At 40.8% G+C, this 23,303-nt stretch overlaps 1 protein-coding gene across 2 annotated transcripts; it reads left to right on the forward strand.

The window, feature by feature from the left end:
* The first annotated feature begins 1,602 nt into the window (after positions 1-1,602).
* Positions 1,603-17,961, forward strand: emilin3b (elastin microfibril interfacer 3b). 2 transcript variants are annotated; one of them, XM_088291071.1, is made up of 6 exons: positions 1,603-1,999; positions 13,237-13,359; positions 14,104-14,423; positions 14,510-14,856; positions 14,930-15,277; positions 16,196-17,961. In XM_088291071.1, the coding sequence occupies exons 1-6, from the start codon at positions 1,815-1,817 to the stop codon at positions 17,339-17,341; spliced, it is 2,469 nt and encodes an 822-aa protein (XP_088147197.1). In that variant the 5' UTR covers positions 1,603-1,814; the 3' UTR covers positions 17,342-17,961. The 2 variants fall into 2 exon arrangements, with proteins under 2 accessions (XP_088147197.1, XP_088147198.1); XM_088291072.1 differs by having other exon boundaries at positions 14,110-14,423.
* Positions 17,962-23,303: the final 5,342 nt, after the last annotated feature.

A 23,303-nucleotide genomic window follows, 5' to 3' on the forward strand; every position in this document is an offset into this window, starting at 1 on the left:
ATTTCTTTATTAAAGTAACATTACGTTGCAATTCAACACCAGAATGTTTTCATGATACATTGGCATTTTGGTGTGTGTATATGCCACAAAATTTTGCAATTTATTCCAAGACATGACATCATAAATAGTTAATTACAATTATTCAGTGTTTGAAATGTTTTTCTTTCCATTAGAAACATGTCTGTCCATCGCACTCATACAAAATGGCAAAAATACAGTTTTGCTTTGAGATATGAGTGACCCTCGTGTGTTTTTCGAGCCATCATTAGGCCGATTCTTTGCTTTGACTTGTGAGCGCAAACTTGATTCACAAGTGTTTTACTGTATGTATGTATGCAAGGATGACTACTGGTTGCATTTTAACCCGATCCGTTGGGATTCCCAGGACCTGGAAACGGCCCAAATTTCTGCTACTTCTTTTGTGTGTTTGTAGCAATAAACAATCATTTATTTCATAATAAAATCTCAATCTTTTTCTTTTTTTTAATCCATCGTTCCATTTACCAAAAGGCTAGTCCGCAGGAATTCAACGTATATTTTTCAATATCCAAATTCTGACAAGTAAAACCAATGCGACAAAGAGAATGGAGTAAAAATAATTAAAAGAAACAAAGAGATACAGCAGAACCTCAAGTTAGGAATGTTCTTTTTTCAACCTGAAAAGTTCACAAATCGGGGTAATGTTTCCCATTGAAATGAATGGAAATACGATTAATCTATTCCAGCCCCAGTGTGCGGTTAAAATATATTGCAATGTAAAAGCAAAAATACTCAATAATAAAGAAATAAAACCCCAAAACACAACTATTTCTTGCTCTTTAAAGAGTGGAAATAGGTGAGCAGGGCGACAGCTTCCCCATTAAAAAAGTCTTCTTTTATAATCACATGGAGAAACTCTGTTTCAAGTGTGTGCGAAGGATGAATTAAACTCTTATCTCAAGGCACCACTGTATTTGAAAGTGTAAGTTGTAACATATTTAATTATATAGAACTTCCTGTAGAGCCAAATTTTTGAAAGTTACCAACGGTATCTGAGCATGATGGACGAGCAAGTGTATTGACACACGAGTGAGGGGAGGGCTGGATTGTTCATGAATGAATGAGTGACTGTGGTGAAGCAAGGAGGCGGTCCATTGTGTTTTGCTCTGCAGCATCCATTCACATGGCAGCACACACTGCCGTTAAACACTGATGTACAGCAACTCCCAGCCGAGCTGGACTAAAGCTAAAAGCGTGTAAATACAGGATGATGGAATAAAACATAAAAAACACAATTTTGCTCCACTTGCTGGTGTGGTGCTGGCGTGGCTTATGCAAATGAAGTTTGTCCGTCTGCCTGCCATCCCCCTTCAGACGCTGCTTCTTGCTCACACCCACACTCATTCATGCATAGTGCCGTGTACAAGGAGGGCTGAGCCTCAGCAGCGCGTCCCCCCCACTCACACACACGCATGTGTGTGTGGAGCCGAAACATTTTTTGGAGACACCCTCACTATCTCTCCTCTGCCCTCCTCCAGCACACCTTTGTGCTGTTCTTCCCCCTCCCTCTTGAGCCCCACAAGCCTCCGTCCTCTCCCCTCCGTCCGATGTGTGTACGATGTGGTTAGTGTACGAGTTGAAGGCGACACGGATGAGATGCTGCTGATGTGTTGGGACTCCACTCTCTCCTACATGGCGCACTGAATAAGACTGCGCGAGGTCTGAGGAACTTCCGAACCCCGAGGAGCATACAAAGCTCTCACTCATCAGCCTTCATTTCTTCTGCCGCCAGCTTCCTTTTCCAGACTGTGGGATTTATAAGGCGAGCTAAAACAATGAATGCCAAGTTGCGCCAGGTGCTCGTGCCGGTGTATCTCCTGGGAGTGTTAATCTTTGTGGTGGACTGCAAAGGAACATTCTATGGAGGTCATGTCAATCCTTTTTATGGACACAGATACAACATGTTCAAGACTGGACTCAACCCCCAGCACATCCCAAACAAGCCTATGACCAGACACAAGTAAGTTCTCTCCTTTGGAGTCATTGTCATCAATCTTCACCCCAGATTTCTCGATCCAGAGTTACTATTACTACCAACGGGAGGGCTGTCCCACTGTTGCTCCCCGTGAGAATCATCAGGTCACTTTGAGCATTCCTTTGCAGAAATATGGTTTTAGTTATAGCATCGGCTTTGTAATTGATCCTTGAATTGACGCTGTGTTTCGGCCTCTTTCTTTGTAGTTCACACCTAAAACCAGCTGTACTTGGGGAGCGATGTTAAGACCAACGATGACAAAGAGAGCCCATGTTTTAGGTCTCTGGTGCATAGCTGATGACAAGTGTACTGATTCCTCACTGTGTGTGGGGCGTGGGGGCTCAGGGGACTCCATTAGAGTACAGCTGGGCACCCACTGCCAGAAGGGAGTGGTGCAACTAATCAATAAAAACATCACAAGAGTGTAGATTACTAGTGTCCCTGCGCTCGCTGCCTTACAATAATCATATGAAGCAAGTTCTGTTTCCAATCAGAGATGTTGTCACATGCCTTATATCCCGGGCTGATGAGTTTTGGGCGGTTAGAGCACATGAGCAGAAAGGAATATTACAACCTTATGACACGCTTGTGATTTGAACATGAATATTTGGCCTGCAGGGCTTTGTTTTTTTCCCTCCCCTTCCTGTCTATTTTGCTTGGCTTCCCCTGATAATGCTTATGGCTTTGGACAGCACCTCAGCTACCTGCTGCTTCACTTAAACTGACTTAAAATATTGCTTTAGTCTTGCCATGTGCGTTCACCTTTTGCAAAATGGGACAACCCAGAATCCCACACCATAAAAAAGAGGAAGTCAACCCTTGTGCATTTTTCTCAAGAATTAACTGTATGCATAAGCAAAGGGGAAGAACCTGGTATTCTGATTAACTTTGCATTGCTACAAAAGGTGTTAAACATAATAATCTGTCAAAAAGGGTTGAACTTTGATTCACCGCATTAGATTATTAATTAATTAATATATTATTAAATTATTACATTAATGAAATTGAATAGTATGTTGTTATTGCTGAATAACACTTAATGGTTGGCTAATTAAATAAAACTGCATAATCAGTTACTGAATGTTCAGTCAAAAATTATGTTAGTCTGTTAGATACAACTTTGATTACTACCTTATTTAAGTCCCTCAGCGGCGAACGTGTCTCGACCTGTCTGCCTTCGGTTGTGGGTGTGAAAAAAATAGACGGAGCAGTGTTTTTCGCCAAAATTTGTATCCAACTCCATTGGCTTGGAGCTTCTGCTCCGTGTCAAAACATCACGGCTGGAAGTGATCTTCACAGAAAACTTTGTGAGGGCCGAATTTGAAGTTGTCCATAGAGTGCCCGGTTCCAACCAAATGAAGCCACTTCGCTGTTATAATCCGTTTCTGTGGACATTTCAAAGCATTTGGAATATGGAAAAAGATATTTCGATCAATATTTTCCACTATTATTAAACATGCCAATTTTAAACAAAACTTTTTTTAAATATTGGCTTAACTTCCACCTCTTACAGTCCAACAATCATGCTTTTTTTCTTTACTGGGTTATTCCATACATTTCAGTCTATATTTTAGGGATGCAAATTTTAATTGGCGAAATCCATTAATCTGAATGAATTGGATAGTCACAATAGTGCTAAAAAACTTGAGGGCTCCGAATATCACAACAGTACTCAATTGGGTGTCTGTTGTATTTGGGTCAGTCCTTGATAAGCACAAAATTGATTACACTGGCTCACACCTGCTTCTAAGGTTCACAAGAATAATAAAAATAATCATAATAAATAGGGACGATCTCATCAATCCTATCAGGTTGCGTGGCGTGGAGGTTGAGGAAAAGGAGTACCAAAAAAGGTGGGGAAGCGAGGCCGGGGTGACTTTAATGGCATTTAATAAAATAAATACAAACAAACAAAACATGTGGTAGCAACAAAACGCAAGGACTTGACTAAACTGAAAATAAAGCGAGGCAGGCAGGAGGACAACAGACATGGACGTGAGACGAGGACAGCTGACAAAGGCAATGCACCGACAAGAACTGAAAGAAAAACAGGAAACTAAATACAAACAAATTGACGAGACAACGAGGAGCACCTGGACAAGTCGCAGAGGGTTGGAGGACCGGATTGGTTAACACAGGTGGACACAATAGACTTGACGAGACAGAAGACAGGAACACAAGGCCAAAACATGAAAATAAATGCTAAACCAAAAACAACAACTACAGATCATGACAGATCCTCAACCCTAGAAATAGTGGCGGTCACCACAGAGTCCCAAGACTCTGCTTCATCATAGAAAGATGTGTTGGTAGAATTGAGGAGCACTTCAACGTATTCTCTCCACCAACTCACAAGGAGTTGAGCTCAGCTGTGGCACACCTCCACGATCCAGTACACATTGTTAAATGTATCCTCAAAGCTGAAGATGTACGCCATAGGTCCACCAAACATGTTCCACGAGTCCGTTTTTGACTCAGCAACCACCAAAAGTACATCCCACTTCTCCTGGTGATACCCGTCAGCTACCTCTGGAGTCCCACACTATTTGTGTCAATTTACAGGCTAAGTGATTAGCGGCACAACAAGCACCAACCACCATGCAACTCCGACCGCCTCAACGATAGAGTCAAAAAAGATGACTCGCTCTAATTCAATGTCCCCAACCTCCTCCATATGTGGCCAAAGTTCTATCAGAGGTAGGAGTTTAAACCACTTCTGGCAGGGGAATCTGCCAGACAATCCTAGCAGACCCTCACAATATGGTTGTGTCTGCCATATCGGACCACCATCAGAGCCAATACATCATTAGGTGGTGATCAGTTGACAGCTCAGAGCTACAGAGTGTCCAAGACGTGGTCCAAAGTCTTATGACATGACCCCAATGTAGATCATCAAAATGTCACCAAGAGTCGCACATACGTACGTGAGGACTGAGTTTAATCTCCCATCCACCATTGTGTATCCAAATGAACAAGCACTCAGCCATGAGGCCCACACCTGAGTCGAATTCCATCCCTCTCAAGAGGAATGGTTCTGAAGCCCAAGCCATGCGGTGTCTGACTATATCTAGTCGGAACCTTTCAAACTTGCGCACCAGCTCAGGCTGAGCGGTGGCCTTCCATGTCCCTGTTGAACCTGTTATCGAACCTCAACAATTTACAACAAGTTATTTGTTTATTTATTTTGTTGAAGTCAGTGTTCTCATTCTTCTTCTTCATTATTATTATTATTATTATCATTATCAATATTGCGGAATTATTATTATTATTATTATTATATTATTATTATTACAGTATGTAATAGTCATTATTATCATCCTCATTACACTCCAGCCTGAAAATATTTCTGAACCTTGATGAGACTAGACTTCTGAACCAAGCTTTTATGTGCATGGTTTACATTTCTCACCTTGTATCTTTTCAAGCTTGTCACCATGATTGACAGATCACTCTGACTTTATGGATAGTTGTGTTGATCTATAATAGTCAGTAATTGCTTGCTGTCAGGGTGATAATCCACGACAAGTGCTTGCAAGTCTATGTATAGTTGTTATGAAAGAGGTGTTGCCCTACCTTGACCATAGTTGGGTCCTCGGGACGCATCGGCGTAAGACCACCTCTAGAAATAAATCAGCCCTGCTGCTGCCAGTGGAAGAGATACAGTATTTAGAAATAACCCTCATGTGTGTCAAAGTGTATGTCAATGCAATTGCGTATTTATATATGTTAAGGCATGGTGACATTTCTCCATTAAAAGACCGTGATCACACATACAGTATTAAACATGCCAGATGTAAAGTTAGTACTGACGAGTAGAGTGCAGCTAAAAAAAAAAAAAAGGGTATGCAGATCTTCGAGTGCATCTGTCATCGTGATAACGCACCAGTGGACTCCTAATACACAACAGGTGGAACACTGTCCCCCTGGTTGGGTTGTGGGCTGTGTAGATCAATTTGGATCCCAACAGACGCCACATACCATCAGTGATCAGGTCAGAGAGTTAGCAAAGGGCTTTTCAGCGATGCATGGGGCAGAGACAGAGGGGGTGGTGAAGGCCACAGAGGTGGTGAAGGTCAAGGGTTATTGGCTGTTGTTGTAAGTTTGTGTTGAGTGTCCAGTGGAGAGCAAGAATGGAGCCAGTCTCCAGCTAGGGGTCACAAAGGCTGGTTAGCAAAATTCCCTCTTCACTCCAAATGCTCCGCTTTCATCGCCTTCTGTGTTGATAACATCTTCAACATTTGAATAAGCTTTGCTTTTTATTTACAATTGCTGATGGATATGCCGTCATGCCTGGATGCCAACATTACAGTAGATTGCTGATTCATTAACTTCTGTTTCAAGTCACTGGGACAAATAGGCTATTTAAAGCAGCAGGAGTGTGGGAAAGTTGCCCTTTTACCGAGAGCCGACTAATGGCACATATGTTTCCTTTAAATATGAATCTGCGGATCATAGCTCAGCTTTACATAAATAAACAAGGGCTAAAGTGCAGATCCGTGCGCTGCAGCGATGTGGTCAGGAAAGTTTTTGTTACCTTTGAACGCGCCGGGCTAATGATTCCCCCTCCTTGCAGTTGTTTAGCTTAAGCTCCTCGCCTGCTTACTGTATCTTTATATCTTTGTTTTAGTCTGCGGCCAGCATGAAAGAGGTGGCCTTCATCTAACAGTCATTTATTTATCTGACACACCAGGAGGCTTATTTTACAAAATCAGCTTTGAAAATGGCTTGCGGTGGTTGATGACTGAAGTTACCGAACTAAGCATCCTGTCGACCGCATCCTTTATGGAGTAATCAGAACAGCAAAGAATAAATACCTCCTTGACAGGCAGCAAGGGGCATGGGGTGTTGACGATTCTAAACGCCCCCACAAACTATTTGCACCTCATCGGTCAGTGATTCTGTCTTTGATTGGTTGTTCTTCCTCAGACGAGGTGGTTCCTTAAAAATCGAAATAGAGGTACAAGATTGGGCTAAAGAGAGATTTTTTTTTTTCCACAGATGATTTTCCTAATGTTCTACTGTCAGGTTTATAGGCTGCTGACAATTTGAACAAATGTTATTTCCGAATTTTGGTTGAGATGAAAACTATACCCCTTTAAACACATTAAATTTAACATTAACATTTGCACATGGAATGATTAATCTGAATCGGCAAAAATTAGTCCACTTGGATTGGTGACACACCTTTGTTAGCCCAATAAATTCAAAGTAAAAATAGACCCTAGATGGCACACTAATCGGCAGTACAATCATGTGATTACTTCCTTTGAATGAGCGTATAAAGATATTAATAAAAAAAGTTAGAATTGAAAGGAATTTCCAACTATTCTGGGGTGAAAGAGTTTGAGAAAGTGGTTTGGGAGAGGGAAGTCTGGGCATCCCTAATTCTGTTGCCTCCACAACCTGACCTCAGATAAGCAGAAGAGAATGGATGGATGGAAAGAAATGTCAGATTTTTTTTTTTTTGTTAAATTATTGTTATACATTTACTGTCTAGTGTGTTTTGTGTGTGTTACTAAAGGGAAAATGTCAAAGTTGAAAAATAAAAAAAAAATACATTTTGGACTTGCATTGCAATGAGCCATGTTAAATGTACGTTTAAAACGTATTAGAAATTAGAAATCCCTTTATTGTCATTGTACTCAAGTGTGCAACGAGATTAGAGAGCTCCCCTCTCCAGTGCAATACAACAATAATACAGACAAATATATAAATTAGATAAATAAATAAGGTTTTAAGGTATTAAGGTAAAATGTATTAATTTTTTAGGCAGTTTAAATCTACAAGTGCTGTCTTGCTTGATTGAGTACCAAATGAGGAACTCAAAGCATCGCATTGCACCGGTTTTGGTTACACTCCCACAGCCAACACAAAGCAGTAATCCTTATTAGCAAGTCCGATTTGTTACCTCTTTTTTTTTCTACAAACACTGAGAAGTATTCTTAGACTAAGAAGATTATATGCTTTGTCAAATGCCTGAGGATAATAAAAAAAAGTCAATGGTGTGTGGTGTTTAAGCGTCATCGTGTAAAGTAGGAAAGCACAAACTGAAAAAACAAGACGTGACTCATGTCAAATGCAATCATGTAAATCGAGAAAAGAAGCAGAAAATAAAGATACACAAGACAGCATTGCTGGTACAAGGCATACCGGCCGATTTATTTTATTTTATTTAAATCCATTCCACTCCAGTCATAAAGCGTCAGGGTTTGCTCACTAAGTCAGGAACGGTGCAGGTGAGGGTCGAGGAAATAATGAGCAAAGTGAGCGCTTTGGTGCCAATATGTCAAAACACAAGCTGAGAAAGAAGCAGCTCAGAAAAGTTCAGAAAAAGCGATGGGAGCACAGATAAGAATTTCTCAAAGTCATCAAACGAGCAAAATACAAAACACTAGAAGAGGCAGGACAATATGCATGTGCCCATAATTAAAACAAGAATGTCTGCTGATTTTTAAGCGGGACTACAAAAGGTTTGTGGGAAAAGGGGGGTCTTTGGAAGGTGAGTTGTTTTGGTGTGTGCGACAGAGAGCAGGTCCAGCAGCAATATTTGCCAAAAACACTGCACGTGAAAATTCAGGATTGGAATTCCTCTCTCCCCCTGGGAGACGCAGCAAGCCAGCTTACAAGTGTAATGTTAGACTGGAAATATTTACAGTGGGATGGGGCTCGTGGTGAAAAAAAAAGACAAGTGATGAAGGACAATATTTTTGTGTGGGCCTGCGGAGACGAGGGAAATGGGAAGTGTGGCAGAGGGAGGTGAGGAGCGTTTTTGTTGTTGATTGGAGTTGGAGCGGGTACGGCCTGCTGTGATTGGGAGGACAGTTTCCGTCACTTGAGAATTACTTTTAGCATGAGCTCAGATGGGTGGTTCTGATAGAATGCGGACCTAGCGTTTTTTATATGCTGGGAGGTACTGGCACATTCTACAATCGTGAAATACACAAGAAGTCAAATCTGTCTTGTGTTGCTGTGAATAGGCAGACTACAGCGGTGCCTCGAGTGACACGATTTAGGAGATTTTGAGATACAAACTGTTGTTTATACGATTTTTTTTTGTTTTGACATGCGAGGAAAATATTCAAGATACATCTGCTGTAAGGGCAATGACCTCAGCTCAACTGACTTCCCAACGAGCAGCAGTCGGACAAACCATGTACACTTCATCAAAACAGACTTCAAGCTGTTTATTGCCACTGCCAGTTGAGATTTAGTGTCGAACTAAACCGAAAATTATTCTAGATTTGCACCTTGTGCATTTTACACAACCACACTTTGCCTTTTATTAGCTTTTTGCTAACACACAACGTGAATCATCATAGACGAGTTTACAAATAGCATCAATTGCTCCTGGGTTATAAATCCTTGAGGCAACACGTTTTTGAACAAAAAGGGTACATCAAGACGTAAAACAATATTAACAGGCATATATTGTTTATCCTCTATGAAAAACAAGCACCATTTTTGCAGTTTTAACTTGTTTATTTGTGCTTTTGAACGTCAGTGTATTCTTTGTAAACATGAAAGCAGGGTTTGCAAGAAATGGCTACCGTGTTTGCCGGTTTTTAGCGCTCAGAGGTAGAACCACAACAGCTCCCAGAATGAGACCTGACATTCACTGTGAGCTGAGGAGGAGGAGAGCACTTTACTGAAGCTTCTTTTATTAGTGTGAAATTATCCCAAACTTTGGACATTATTTGCCTTTTACCACTCTTTATTCCTGGCTCGCGCTTATTGCTACGTGAGTCTGAAGTAACAGACCATATAATCGCTGCAAAATCCCAATATTAGTAAGGAAAGAAAAAAATAATCTAAATGTGCTGTGATATAAGCAAGGGACAAGCGTGCTCTATTGTCTATCCCTTTTTATATGAGACAGATCAACCATTTGACATTTTTAGCAATTTCCCAAACTCTTTCGTTCTTTGTATTCCCAAATTGGTTTGCGAAGCAAAAGAAACTCTTTAGTCAAGTCAAGTCAAGTCAATTTTATTTGTATAGCCCTTAATCACAGACAGTCTCAAAGGGCTTTACATAGCCACAATCGACATCCCCGATCTTAACCCCCAGGAGGGCAAGGAAAAACTCACAAAACCTCATTAGGGGAAAAGTGAGAAACCTTGAGAAGGGACCACAGATGGGGGAATCCCCCTTCCAGGATGACCAGGCTGCAATGGATGCCAACTGGGCAACATTTGACACATACAATGATGCTATGCAATAATAGATGAGATAATATAAGAGTCAATTGAATGAAGTGCTGCAGGAAGATGACTTCAGTGGAGCGGGTCCTCATCCAGGGCCGTAATATCCATGGCAGCATATCCGAAGATGAGCCTTCGATCTTGTACCGGTCAGTTGGTGTAAATTCAGTACAGCCACTTCCAAGTGAATCGCCATCACCTAATTCGGGGAATTGGGAACAGAAAAGAAAGAACAGAAATAGCAAACAGGCCAACAAGTAGTTCAATGAAGTGCTGAAATATAAGGAAATCAGAAAAGGCGCTGCATGAAGACGACTTCGGCAGAGCAGGTCCCTTCCCGGTTCGTCAGTGCCGTAATCTTCAAAGCATGTCCCCATAAATGTAACAAATAAATAGTGTGTTAAGTCACAACTGGCTAAGTAAGAACAGGAATAAAATCCCGTAAGCATAGATCATTTCTAATCAGCAGCAGTTGTTTTTTTGCCTCGTGGATTGACGCCTTATTTTTCCACTTGTGTTTATTTTTTCCTCTCACGTTTATCACGCCGCCTGATCCGGCCTATAAATTGAGAGGTTCATTGTGCCTTTGCTCTTGACTCTTACTGGTTAATCAAGAGTGGCAACTCGTTCTCATTTGTCAGCGGTGATCACAAATGCAAATGTCATATATACTCTCGTACTGCAGTCTCCTTGAGCTATATTGGTTTTGAACTTGCGTGAAAATAGCTCCCAGAGGGAAATAACTCCCATCTCTTCTCATACACATCTAATCTTAGATCACTCCAGATTAGGTAAATCGTCTATTTGTCTGCCTCTTCACCAAAGTAGACAAAACAAAGTTGCAGCCAATTTGAGTGCAATTATTTGCTCTTTGTAGAGATAAAGCATGTGTGTGCTGAGATACAGAAGTTTCTATTGATTGGTTACACCTGTTTATAATGTGCACAGGCAACCAATAAAAGTAGGATGATCCTCTTTCTGTAAAAGTCAGGTTAAATTGAGTTTATTTGAATAGCCCTTAATCACAAACGAGTCTCAAAGGGCTTGACAAAGCCACAGTTGACAAAGATTAGCGACGTCTTCGGATCTAACCCCCCGAACAGGGCAAGGAAAAATTCCAAACTCCATTTGAGGAAAAAAAGAAGAAAACCTTGAGAAGGGATCCCCCTTCCAGGATGGCAAGGGTGTAAAGGCCTTGGCATCAGACACAACATTAAAATGCGACCCACAGATGCAAAATACTTAGATGCGTGAAAACGGTCATACAGTGACACTTCACATTTGCACATGCCGCGTCTGCTCCCAATCAGCTGTAAACCCAGAAAGGCTTTTTGTCAACCCTCCACGACACAAGCATACACTACATTGCTTACAGTATGGACTATGATTACACACACTTATAATGTTGCAGTAAACCGACATGGACACCTGAATTATTCGTTTAGAATTTACATGGATAAACTTCCATTTATTAGCACTCATGGCCATTATCTGTAAAATGCTGTTGAATGTGATCTTGCACAAGAATGTGGATACGAGACTTAACACATGCTGAAATATGAGAACTGAATTTTACTCTTTTTGGGACAAAAGGCTTCCACAAATCATGCTTAGTAGAGGAAATGATAAATAGTATTCCCCTTCAGGCATAGTAAGTATTAATAAAATCTGCAGGTGCGGGAGTAGCAGTGCACGAGCATGACTACATTTCGTCTGTTCTATCAGCGAGATCGAAAAAGCATAAAATACGAACTTTTGTTAGTATGCAATCTTATTACATATATATATATATATATATATACAATCTCACAGCGGCTCCCTACTTTGCAGCAGTCAACAATAGTTTGTAAGGGAACTGATGAAGGCAACGCCATTGTTTTGTCATTGATATGGACCGCTCTCAGTGGTGCTGCACCGGCGTGGAACGGGTTATCGCCGCGTCAGAATTCTTTACAGCCACAGTTAAGACCCTCTAGCATTTTATTTGATATTCTAAAATATATTTAGCAATTGTTTTCTCAGTCCCCCTATGCATCAGTCAAGCCCCCCTTTAGCCCCAGGAGTGGAAAAAATCCTGGAGCCGTGCCTGGCCCTCAGCGATTACCTGGCTTGCCAGCCCAGTTTGTGGTGTTGACTGACTGACTGCGACTTCTCTCACAATGCATGACCTGTTGGTAGGTTGCATGAGTAATTGTGACTCCTGTACACGAATTGATGGGAGGACATACTGACATTGTCAACACAGTCAATGGTTAGCAGAGAATAGTTTCTCACAGATTGTAAAACGCGATACTTGCCTGTTCACCCTCTTAACCTGTTAACTCAGAACATGTTGGGCCAGCTCGGCCCCCGTGTTCCTCCCTGTTACTCCAAAAACACGGCCTTGTCCATAACAGCTGCAAAGCAATATTAAGGGCCGCATGTGTTGCTAAATACTCCCTACTGAATGAGAGTAACTGTTCACACGAGAGTCTGAAGAGTGCAGAAAATCATTTCCTGTGCTGCACGGTGGAACATTTCGGTGAAAGAGTCGCTTTTCTGGCAATAACGAGGGAAGGAGAGGAGATTTAGGTCCAGCATGATGCGAAATATATTGGAAGTACTTGATGGGTAATGACTGCAATGGGGTACATCTGAAAACTCAAAGATATGAAACTTGTCCCTGTTTCTCGTCTTGCATACATGAGGCAGCATGATAGATGGTCACTGGTTGTTTTCTTGAGCAAGAATTGAAATGTTGTTGAGCAGTCTCCGCCATAAGTATATGAAATGGTCAAAAGAAATGCAAAATGGACAGTAGAAAATGACAACTCTCTTAAATATTGAAGCAATGTTTACATTAAAGGAATTATAAGAGTTTAATCAGAGATCAATGAAGTCTTTTGCACTCAAGAAGGTTTATTTTGGATGATAAATGCATCAGGAAGACATTGTCATCACATGCAGCTGGACAAGGAAATGCCTTTGGATGAATCGTATTATAAAATATTAAATTCTAATTTCCCTTTCCTCTCCCTCCAGAAACCACTGTGCCTATGTGGTCCAGAGGAACATCACGTGCACAATGCAGGAAGGAGTAGCCACATACGTAAAGGCTGAGTACACAACCAAGTGTATCTGGGGACAGAAGTGTCCTGTTATCATGTATGTTGACACGCAAATGTAAATAAGAGTGCCTCTGTAAAAAAATTAAAAAAAATGTGCAGATAACATGACATGGATTACCTCACATGCAAGAGGAAGGATAAAAAAAATGCTTGAGTTTGTATGCATCAACGCCGCCCTCTGGTGTTAAAAATGTATTCCTCCAGCAGATGAAATTGAGCAGTAGTTGTGTGTGTATATATATATATGTATAAATATATCCACACACACACACAATGAAAAAATAAATTAAGGGGAAAAAAAGTGTCTGACACTGTATGCATATTGTGAGTGAGTCTTTGATTTACCCAAAAAGGCCCATTTGTAATAACATTCTGAATCTCACAAGGGAAATCAAAGAAGTGGGTTTTCCCTCCGTAAAAGATGACTCACATCAGTGTGTATACGTGTGAGTGCATGTGTGTGTGATGAGACAAAGATGATTCCAAATCAAACAATCAAAATGAAATCCAATCCAAACAAAAGGTAATACAAGCATCCAATAATGACCATGGTTCAATCTCTCAGTCCTAAAGCCACATCATTTACATTTACACTTCAGACTAATCTCCTAATTTTCCCCTAATCCGTGTTTAATCCCACAGACAATGACTACATCCCGTTATCTTTGTCATGCCCTTCTCATAGTTCGGTCCTGTCCCCTGACTCGTTTACAATAATTAGTTGAAACAGACATACATGAATACATAAATAATGCTTGAAAGACCTTGTTTTCCCTTTTAGGTACAGGACATTCCACAAACCAACATACAAAGTGGGTTATAAAACGGTGACTGAGCTGGAGTGGAGATGTTGCCCCGGCTACTCTGGCGACAACTGCTATGATGGACCCACCTCACTGCCTGACATGATTCCTCCATTCAAGGGAGCAGCTTTGCCCCATCGCCCCGCGATAAAGGGTATTCCTCATGTTCCGAGAGTCCCTGTTGACCAGAAGCCTGGAGGAGCGCAGCTGGAGCCGAGCAAACCTTACCCCAACCAACATGATCACAGACCAATACCCAGTGGACAGATGCCCGTGGGAAATGGAAAAGTAAATACGGGTGAGAATGAATTAGAAAGAACTAATGTCATTCCTTTTGCATTAGACCTAATCTCTGTTATTGTACTTTAATCAATGGACACTCAGGTAACAATTTTGGGATTTCTGGAGTGAGTGGCGAACGTTTGGATCGTATGGAGGACGACCTACGGCGCCTCACTCTGGGCCTCGACTCTCTAAACGGGGCGGTGGCCGGACTAGAGGAGCGACTGCGCACGTCTTTTCGGGAAGACACCAGCAAGATTCTGGTGTCGCTGCTGCCCAGCATAGCACGCGGGCCGGACTCGGCTGTGGGATTTGGGGTGATACCAATAGGCACTCCTGGTGTACTGGGAGGGGAGGAAAGCTTCAACAGATTTGGAGATCTTGCGGGGAGAGTGACAGAAGTCAAGGATGAGCTAAGAGCCAAGACCCACATGTTACAGGAGATTCAGGTTTGTGCTATATTTCTATAGTTTATCAGTACGATGAATTTTCATTCCCTCATTGAAACGTATGCCCATGTAGGGAATGGTCTTAGGCCATGATGGGCAGCTCAAGAGACTACTGGAAGGAGCGAGAGGAAGGTCCATCCCTGGCCCCGGTTCAGCTCATCTGGACAGCATCATCGAGGCCAAGCTGGCTGGGATCCAGGCTGACATCCTGGATGGATTTGAACAGCGACTCTCACGTCTGGAGAACCAGTGTGAGGAAAGGATTGGGGCTGTGCAGAGACAATGTCACAGGGAACACATGGATGGCCAAGAACAGATGCAGCAGTCCCTTGATGGAAGAGAAACTGGACTGAGGGCGGAGTTGGGCTCTTTGCAGGCACAGATCCAAGGCTTAACGCTCACAGAGAGTTGCTGTGAACAGGTATTGAAAAAGGAAACGTCACATCTGAAAGTAAATGTTCGGCAGTCTTTCATATTTTTATAGGTAGGATCCCCACAAAGGTCAATGGGGTACTTTAAATGATTTAGGAATGCGCATGTTTTGCACATTTGTCATCTTGACAAGACAAAAAATTGATCACACGCAATAGAGACTTTGTAAGGTGATTTAGGATACTTTTTTTCCCCTAAATACACCACGTTCCTTTATCGAGTAGAAAGAACAATGTTGTAATGAAAGTGGAGATATAGCGTTAAACTGTATTTCACCCATTCCGTTTACTTGATTAGTTTTGCATGATTCCACCTCCCTCATTAAATAAGAACACAAGTGCCTTTGTTGGCATCAGTAGTTTTCTGGCGTGATTGCAAGTTACTTACTTGTAATTACGAGGCCAAAAAATTTGCTAGCTATTCGTTAGCTCGTGAGCTAGCGCCTCTGGCTGTGACGTGGAAAGCCCCACAATGACCCAGTGGGATGGTACAGCCATTCCTTTTAGCGCATATATTAGCATGACAGAGCATCAGTTTTCTGCGCATTGTGGTTTCAACTTACCGAGTAGAGATTTTATTTTTTTTTTAAACATTTTGTATCTTTTTAAATACTAATATTACTACTTATATACTAATATTGTCTACTGTGTACTTGGGAATTTTTCAAATCTGGCAGGGTTGTTTTCAACACTCTTCTCAGTGGTGTGTTCACTTTACTGGAACTTTAATCTTGATATTATAATATTCTCAAATGATTCCGTTATAAAGCAGTCGAACCATTTCATCACATACCCACAGAGAAAGATATTTTTGATCATGAAATGCAAAAGAGTACACTTCACAAACGACCTAAGGTAGAAATTCTACAAGTTTTTGACTTAAGCTAAACTGTTTTTGATCATTGCAGGTGAACAGCCTCTCTCAGCGTGTGCTGCGACTTGAGGAGTCTGTTAAAAGTCTCACAGAATCACAGCGACAGCTTCAATCAGAACTCAGCGAGCAAAGCATCCACGTCGAGACACTGATTGAAACCCGCTTGGTGGACCTGGAAGGTCGCTTAAATTCTACAGAAGGTGGAGCGGATGCCGTGTCGGGGTTCCCCGGTGGCCTAGATGGCTTCAAAAACATGCTGGAGGACAAGTTGAAGACCCTGGAGGAGAGGGTGTTTGTGGCTGTAGAGGAGCTGAGTAACACCACTGCACCAGCGCTCTTGGAGGGTCAGGTGGTCCCGCCACTGGAAACAGATATCGAGTCCGTGAGGAGAAGATTAGATGGGAATCTGGATGGCATTGAAAAACGCCTCGTAGACCTGGAGCTCCTTTGCACCTCCTCCTGTTCACCTTCCACTCCTCCAGCAGGGGGTGTCAGAGTCAGTGGAGAGGAGGGGGAGTGTGAGGACATGGAGAATAAGATGTCTAATCGTCTGGACTCTCATTCCGACCAGCTGGACCGTCTGAACAGCACACTGAAGAACCTGCTTGTGCGGATCGCCCAAGAAGAGGCAGGCGACTCCGTCTACGGCGAGATCACCCTCCTGAAGGTCAACATCAACTCTGTGAACCGAACTCTCAAGGGACTAAAGGATTCTATCAGTTTTATTGCAAGTGAAGTGGGCCATGCCAACTCCACATGGGAACAGCGGGAACAGCAGCTCGTCAGTCAGGTGCAAGGAATCACTAAACTAGTGGGCCACCAATCCTCACTCCTGGGGGCCGGGGAGAGGCGTCTGGCCCAGCTGAAGGGAGAACTCGTGGCCTTGAAGAGACAGCTCACCGGGGGCCTTCAAGGCTGCCGGACCACAGGGAAAGAAGTTCAGAAGGAGGTGAAGGACGTTGATAGCAGGGTGAGCCAGGTGGAGGGCCAGTGCAAGAGCTTGGGGGAGCTGGCCGCGCACCTGGAGAGGATCAGGGCCGAACTTGAGAGACACTCAGACTCCTATCTGGCTCAGGTGAACGGCACCCTCGCCGTCCATTCAGAGCCGCACGCTGAGTGGAGAGGGGAAGTCAAAGACAATGCGGCAAAGCCCGGAGTAACCCCAAAAGTAGACCAATAGCATCTGAGCCACAACATCTTGAAAAAAAAAAATACAGGCTCAAATGATGTTTTCTGCTTCTTCCGACTTTCACTTTCCCTCAGCTCTGCACAAATGCAGATTAATTGGAGTGGTCAAAGGCATTTTCCACAAGCCTGCCACCGCAGTCCCTCCAGATGACCTGCTAATGAGGAAAAGCACACTTACATATTTCAAAGACACACCTATGGCTGTCGAGCAGGACTATGTTTTAATCTATGCGACATTTTGCCACCACAGTTTTCATCTTTTTAACTTATATGAAGTGAATGTTGTTAAACATATGGTTATAACATGTTTGTATTAGTGGTCCATGTGCGAGAATGCTAAGAAAAATGGACAACCTGGAACTAGCGCGTTCCTACGGGTTTCTCTTGACACGTACACTCAATGCCTTCTGTGTGGTTGTGTGGTTTTTCTATCAATGTGGTGCTATAAATAAATATAAACATCTGATTGTACACATGTTAAAAATAGGCATTTCTCTCCTGGCAGTTGTATGAATTTGTTCTGATGGCTTCAGGTTTTATTGAAGTTCTGCAATGTACTATAAAGTTGGGAGACAACCCATTATTGTCTGAGAAATAAAATCCCAAACTCCCCAGTGTTGTGCATTTTAAGAACGTTGGAGCGCGTAAGAGTTATTGTCTGATTAATGAGGGTAATAACATCCAGCAAAAAGTGGGTCATATGTATGCTATTTAATTCATGACAATTTTATTTATCCCTAAGGCCAATAGTGAAATGCGACTTTGATTTTAAGGTTTTGTTATTTTTTTTCAGAAGTAATATTAATACCAATAGCCTTGTATTATCTATTCGTATGAAAGGAAACAGTGTATTGATTGACTGTGATTGGCTGGCATCCAGTCCAGCATGGACCCTGCCCCTCAGCCATGTAATTAGTTATGGATCGGTATTTACTGATTACTTGTGTATGTAACTTATAAGCACTATATGGTGGCAGTGAACTCAAATCAATTCACAAAAAGTCAAATTTAGTATATAGTGAGCATTTATTTGGAAAAAAGGAGCTTTCAAGTTACATTAGTTGATGTTTAATGTCAAACAAAACATAAAACAAAAAAAATAATTTTGGTATTTAAAACAACTTCCTAAAAAAAAGGCCCCGCAAGCTAACATGAATGCCATTTACTTGCTAATGACTATCATCTAGGAGGCAGTGTTAGAACCCTTTTACGCAAACAAGATTCAAAGACAAATGGTGGCATAAGAGTTGTAAACAAACAATATTTCAATACTCACATGCATATTCAGAACATCCTCAGCACATGCATACGCACAAATAATGAAGGCTCAGCTTCACAGCTTTCACTCAAGATGCACAACTGAAACTTGAAACTCGTGATTTATATAAACACTCATACTAATTTTAACAGCAAGAATTTAAATGAAGAATTTGCTAATGTTTTGACTAATGTCTTAAGTAACTGTGAAAGTTACTTCCCATCACTTTTAGCCTTTTAGGCATGTATGTGCTTACGTTATAAAGTACGACGCTAGCAAACTGCACATTTCCTGGTTAATAAAAGGGTTCTAAATTTTTGGATTGATCAAGTCCACCCACGCTACAAAACAGCATTTCCTGACATTTACAGTTGATAATTGACCTTTCAAAAGATCCTACACAAGTCACCACCAGTTTACTTGAGTCTTAACTTTGACTGGCATGAATTTCAATGTCTTTATTTATTTTACTATCTATTAAGTAATCATTTAAAAATGACTGACATCATTGTATGTTAGAGACTTGCATGTTGTTCACTCAAGGTACTCTGGTTTCCACTCACCAAACAAAACCATGAAGGTCCATTTCCAGGCAGTTCCATCCATGACCAAGGCATTGAGACAAGATCTGGATTGAATACACTACTGCCCACTACTTCTGGTGGATGGGTTAAATGCAATACCATCAATACTACTGGTAAAAATATTCAGAAGTAATATAAAATGCAAAATTCAATTGAAGTTGTTAGGGGGTATATTCTTTTTAAAAAATTGGTTCCCGGAGTGTGCGTAGCCTAAGACTTTGGCAGAGCACATTTTCTTCCAATCATAAATGCTTCAAACTGGTTGGATTCTGATGACATCTCCTGTGCACATTCCTTTTCAGGTCACATCTTCATCTCAGCTCTGGCTTGGCCAATCCAAAGCTTTCATTTACTTCTGCAGGAATTGTCGATTTTGACACTGGGGTCATAATGAAAGGTGAAATCTATTTATTTATCCAGGTAGGCTAAGGTAATTAAGGACAAATTTTCATTTGCAATGCCGACTTTGCTGCAGACAGCAGAGTGAAAGAAAGCAAAATACAAACCAATTCAAATATATAAACAACAACTAATACAATATAATAGAGCCACATGTTCACACACTACATTACATCATAGCACATGGTGTCTAAATATTCATAACAGATTAAAAACATGTGCAGCGTATCACTCAAGGGAGTGAAAATGTGACATGTTGGGTAAATTGTCTCACTACGTGACATAATATGTCACACTGGATTTTGCAACGAATAAAACAAGGACAAAATTGTTGTTTTTTTTTTTTTTTACTTGAAAGTGAACATTGATGTCAGATTTAGACAATGTTTATCATTGAGTTTGAAGAAGCCATTGAACAACTGTTAACATGAAATAATGTGCAACTTGCATTAGATTACAGTCCAGACTGCCTCAAAGGCCTGTTTTATTTTACTTAAACTAGTCACTATTCAAAGTCATGCGGATTGTAGTTCTGCTATATGTGCCAGGGGTACATTTTTCATGGGCCCATCCTTGGCATATTAGGCACTGCACCCAGATTTCCCCTGAGTGTCTGATTCCAAAATGGTTCTACACAGACCAAGCAGAGGGACTCTTTTTCTGAGGAGGAGTAATTTGGAGTGTTTCTTTTTTTTCCCTCTGTATTTTTTTTGGGGTACTTTGAATTTGGTTGTGTAACCAGTACGCACAGAATAATGCAGATGAATCACGAGAAGACTAGAAGCTAAGTGAAGTGGGCTGTGACCATAAATGAAAACATCAGATGTAAATTTTAACAAAAGTGCTTTAGTGGGAAAAAAATGCCATCAATATAAATAGCACCATATAAATTGAACAATTAAAGAAAATAAAATGGGCCCTTGAAAAATTGTCTGTCAGTCAAAAATCTTAACGAATAGTTTCTGATCAAGTTTTTTCCATGTAAATTCTTAAGGTGTTTCTTTTCCAAACGTGTTAGAACCTTATATATGATAATGTTCCAATACTCTATAGAGTTATAGTACATCTATATTCTATACAGTACATATTTATCATCTCTGTCAATCTTTTATACAGGAAGTTAAAAAAAAAAAAAAACACAGCAGCTTGTTTGATTTGCCAGGCACAGGTTTGTTTAGGTTGTATCATACATAATATTGCTATTGCACACTCACCTCAGCATGCTACTACCTAAAAAATACATTCAATAGTTTATTTAACACTGGCATTGATTAAGAAGACGAAGCCGGTGGCAGCAGAGTACTTCAAATTCTACGATGGCGTGAAGCACCCTACTGTGCAAAAAGCCTTTGAAAATGTGACAAAAGCAAACATCTGTGCTACGTCTTCAAAAATGCTTTCTTAAAGGTCTAAAGCCATGAGTGATGCAATAAATAAAACAATATAATATACTTTGTTCATATATAAAATACTGGATCAAAATCAAGACATTTCATCTTGGAAGACAAATTATAACATTAATTCAAGAATAAAGAAGAATAGGCTGAATAGGTGGAAGATATGCAATAACACACTGAAGGTTATTTAGTGACACGAAAAATAAACATGAACAGAAAAAGTGTCAAGTATTCATGTTAATGTTTTTAGGAGACCGCTGTCCGTGCTCTGATTGACAGGCAGTTGCGTTGCATGAAGCGCAAGCACCAAGAAGCTTTATATTCATCGCCTTGACAACCACCTGAGATATCGGCGCATAAGTATAGTGTCCTCTGTGTCTGTGAAAGAACCTTTTTGTTCCATGGGTAAGCGGCTCTCCAGTGTATAAGTTGCAGGACTAGTCAACCGATAAAAAAGTGTAACCTATATGGAAAAATACAGTGGGGGTGTGTGTAGGTGTGTGTGTGTGTGTGTGTGTGTGTGTGTGCATATGAATACAAACAATAGAAGTTCATCAAATATTTCTACTTCATTGAAACATATGGTTTAAATTTGGTCAAAATTAATTTTCATCGCATTCAATTATGTTCAATTAATTCCGCACTGTTCAAGATTTTTGTGATGAAAAACAAAATTAATCGGTCAAGTTCCTTTTTCTAGTGCTGTTGCTGTTTTTTTCGGCATATCTCTCCCTTTTTTTTTTTTTTTTTTGTCCATAAAAAGTATTTGGTCTTCCCTTAATATTTACTATGTTATGAAAGTATCGATTATAAAATTACCTTGGTGCAGAATTTGACGAGTTTGAAGAATGAATCGGAGCTCATCCTGCACTTTAAATCACTTTTCTGACCGTAAGAGTGACGAAATATGTCACACACATAAATTAAATGTGATGTTCAACGTCTGCACATGCAACACGTGATAAAATGTGTGATCATCGATGTCATGAGGAATGTGAGGCCACACGCCAACAAGTGAATGCTTCAATTGATGTGCTTGTGATTGCTTGTAGCACAAAGGGAGCGATTACTGAGGAGAACAGGAACCATGCAAATTCAGCTATTTTAATGATGAAATCACTGAAATTATTGGATTGAAAACAAAATCAATGTAAAGCATGGACCACAGAACTTAAATGGAACATAATTTAATGTTATCTTAAAGTTGCTGTTTTTTTAGTCTTCAAATGTAGGGGAATGGAAAGAACACCAGAGTGTGGCACTGCCTCCCTTGCCGACCCTGACAGCACATCCCAGACTTCGTCGCTACAGATTTTGTTTAATGCAGGGTGATTTGAAACGTAACCCCCATGATCAATGAGGGATTAGTCATTACTGTGTCTTAAATGTTACTCCTCAGGTTGATTCGGTCTTTATTTAAAGGCAGTGAACGTAACACATAAGGACAATGAAGGCCATCTCGTTAGCTATGAGGAAATGATTCACAGTACAGCTGACAAGTATTTGGAAGGACGTCTGCCTAGAGAAAGCAATTGAATTTATTGAACACAAACATGACGCGTCCTTGTGTAAAAATCAGCTCGCTTTGCCAAACATCCCTCTCACAAGACTGTAGTCACATGCTGTGGTCATGAGCATGAAGGCTCATGAAGTGACAGTGTGGAGGATATTAAAGTGTTAGTTGAGCCAGAGGTCAGATGGAGCCATGAAATGATTAAAAGCCTGAACTGCCAATGCAAGTAAAAACCAGAGGCTGGACTCAAAACAACACAATCCTGCAAGAGCAACAGGGAAATGCAAAGAGAGTCAAAGGCATCAGATATATGCAACGACTGACAAAATGTTGGCAATATTCAGCCTCTGGGCGGAATTTCAGGATGAACCTAGAATGAATAAACAAATTTCACAAATCAATCCATCCAAAAATGTCGGCATTTGTGCAATTCACTGACCTATTCCTGATCATATATTTTTTTGTACCTTACTTTTGAATCTATGGTTGAACACTACAAGTGATTTTTTTGTAGTTTGAAAACAGGGAGAGTATTTGTTTTAAAGGCGTTTCCCCATGTTTCCACACAATAAATAATATGGTAATAATAATGACTCAGATATTCCCCAAAGTAGTAGAATGTTGCGACATCTGCAAATAAGACACTGCCGAGCTTTCATTAATATACAATGTGAACAATTTTGGGGCAAGCACAAACCCTTGAGGTATCCCATAAGTAATCTTCATTTGATTTGATTTTGTGTTTCCTATTTTCTATTACCATATCAAAATAATTTTCCATCCATTTATATGGCGCACCCCAT

This window comes from Idiotropiscis lumnitzeri, chromosome 3, assembly GCF_059441095.1.
Source record: "Idiotropiscis lumnitzeri isolate Australia: NSW breed Sydney's pygmy pipehorse chromosome 3, RoL_Ilum_1.0, whole genome shotgun sequence".
In the NCBI taxonomy this organism is placed as follows: Eukaryota; Metazoa; Chordata; class Actinopteri; order Syngnathiformes; family Syngnathidae; genus Idiotropiscis; species Idiotropiscis lumnitzeri.

Excerpts from the sequence above, each read along its gene's own strand:
- emilin3b (XM_088291071.1), top strand. The coding sequence starts at position 1,815 with ATGAATGCCAAGTTGCGCCAGGTGCTCGTGCCGGTGTATCTCCTGGGA. Across the intron at positions 2,000-13,236 it reads AAGCCTATGACCAGACACAA|AAACCACTGTGCCTATGTGG; the intron begins GTAAGTTCTCTC and ends CTCTCCCTCCAG. Across the intron at positions 15,278-16,195 it reads CAGAGAGTTGCTGTGAACAG|GTGAACAGCCTCTCTCAGCG; the intron begins GTATTGAAAAAG and ends TGATCATTGCAG.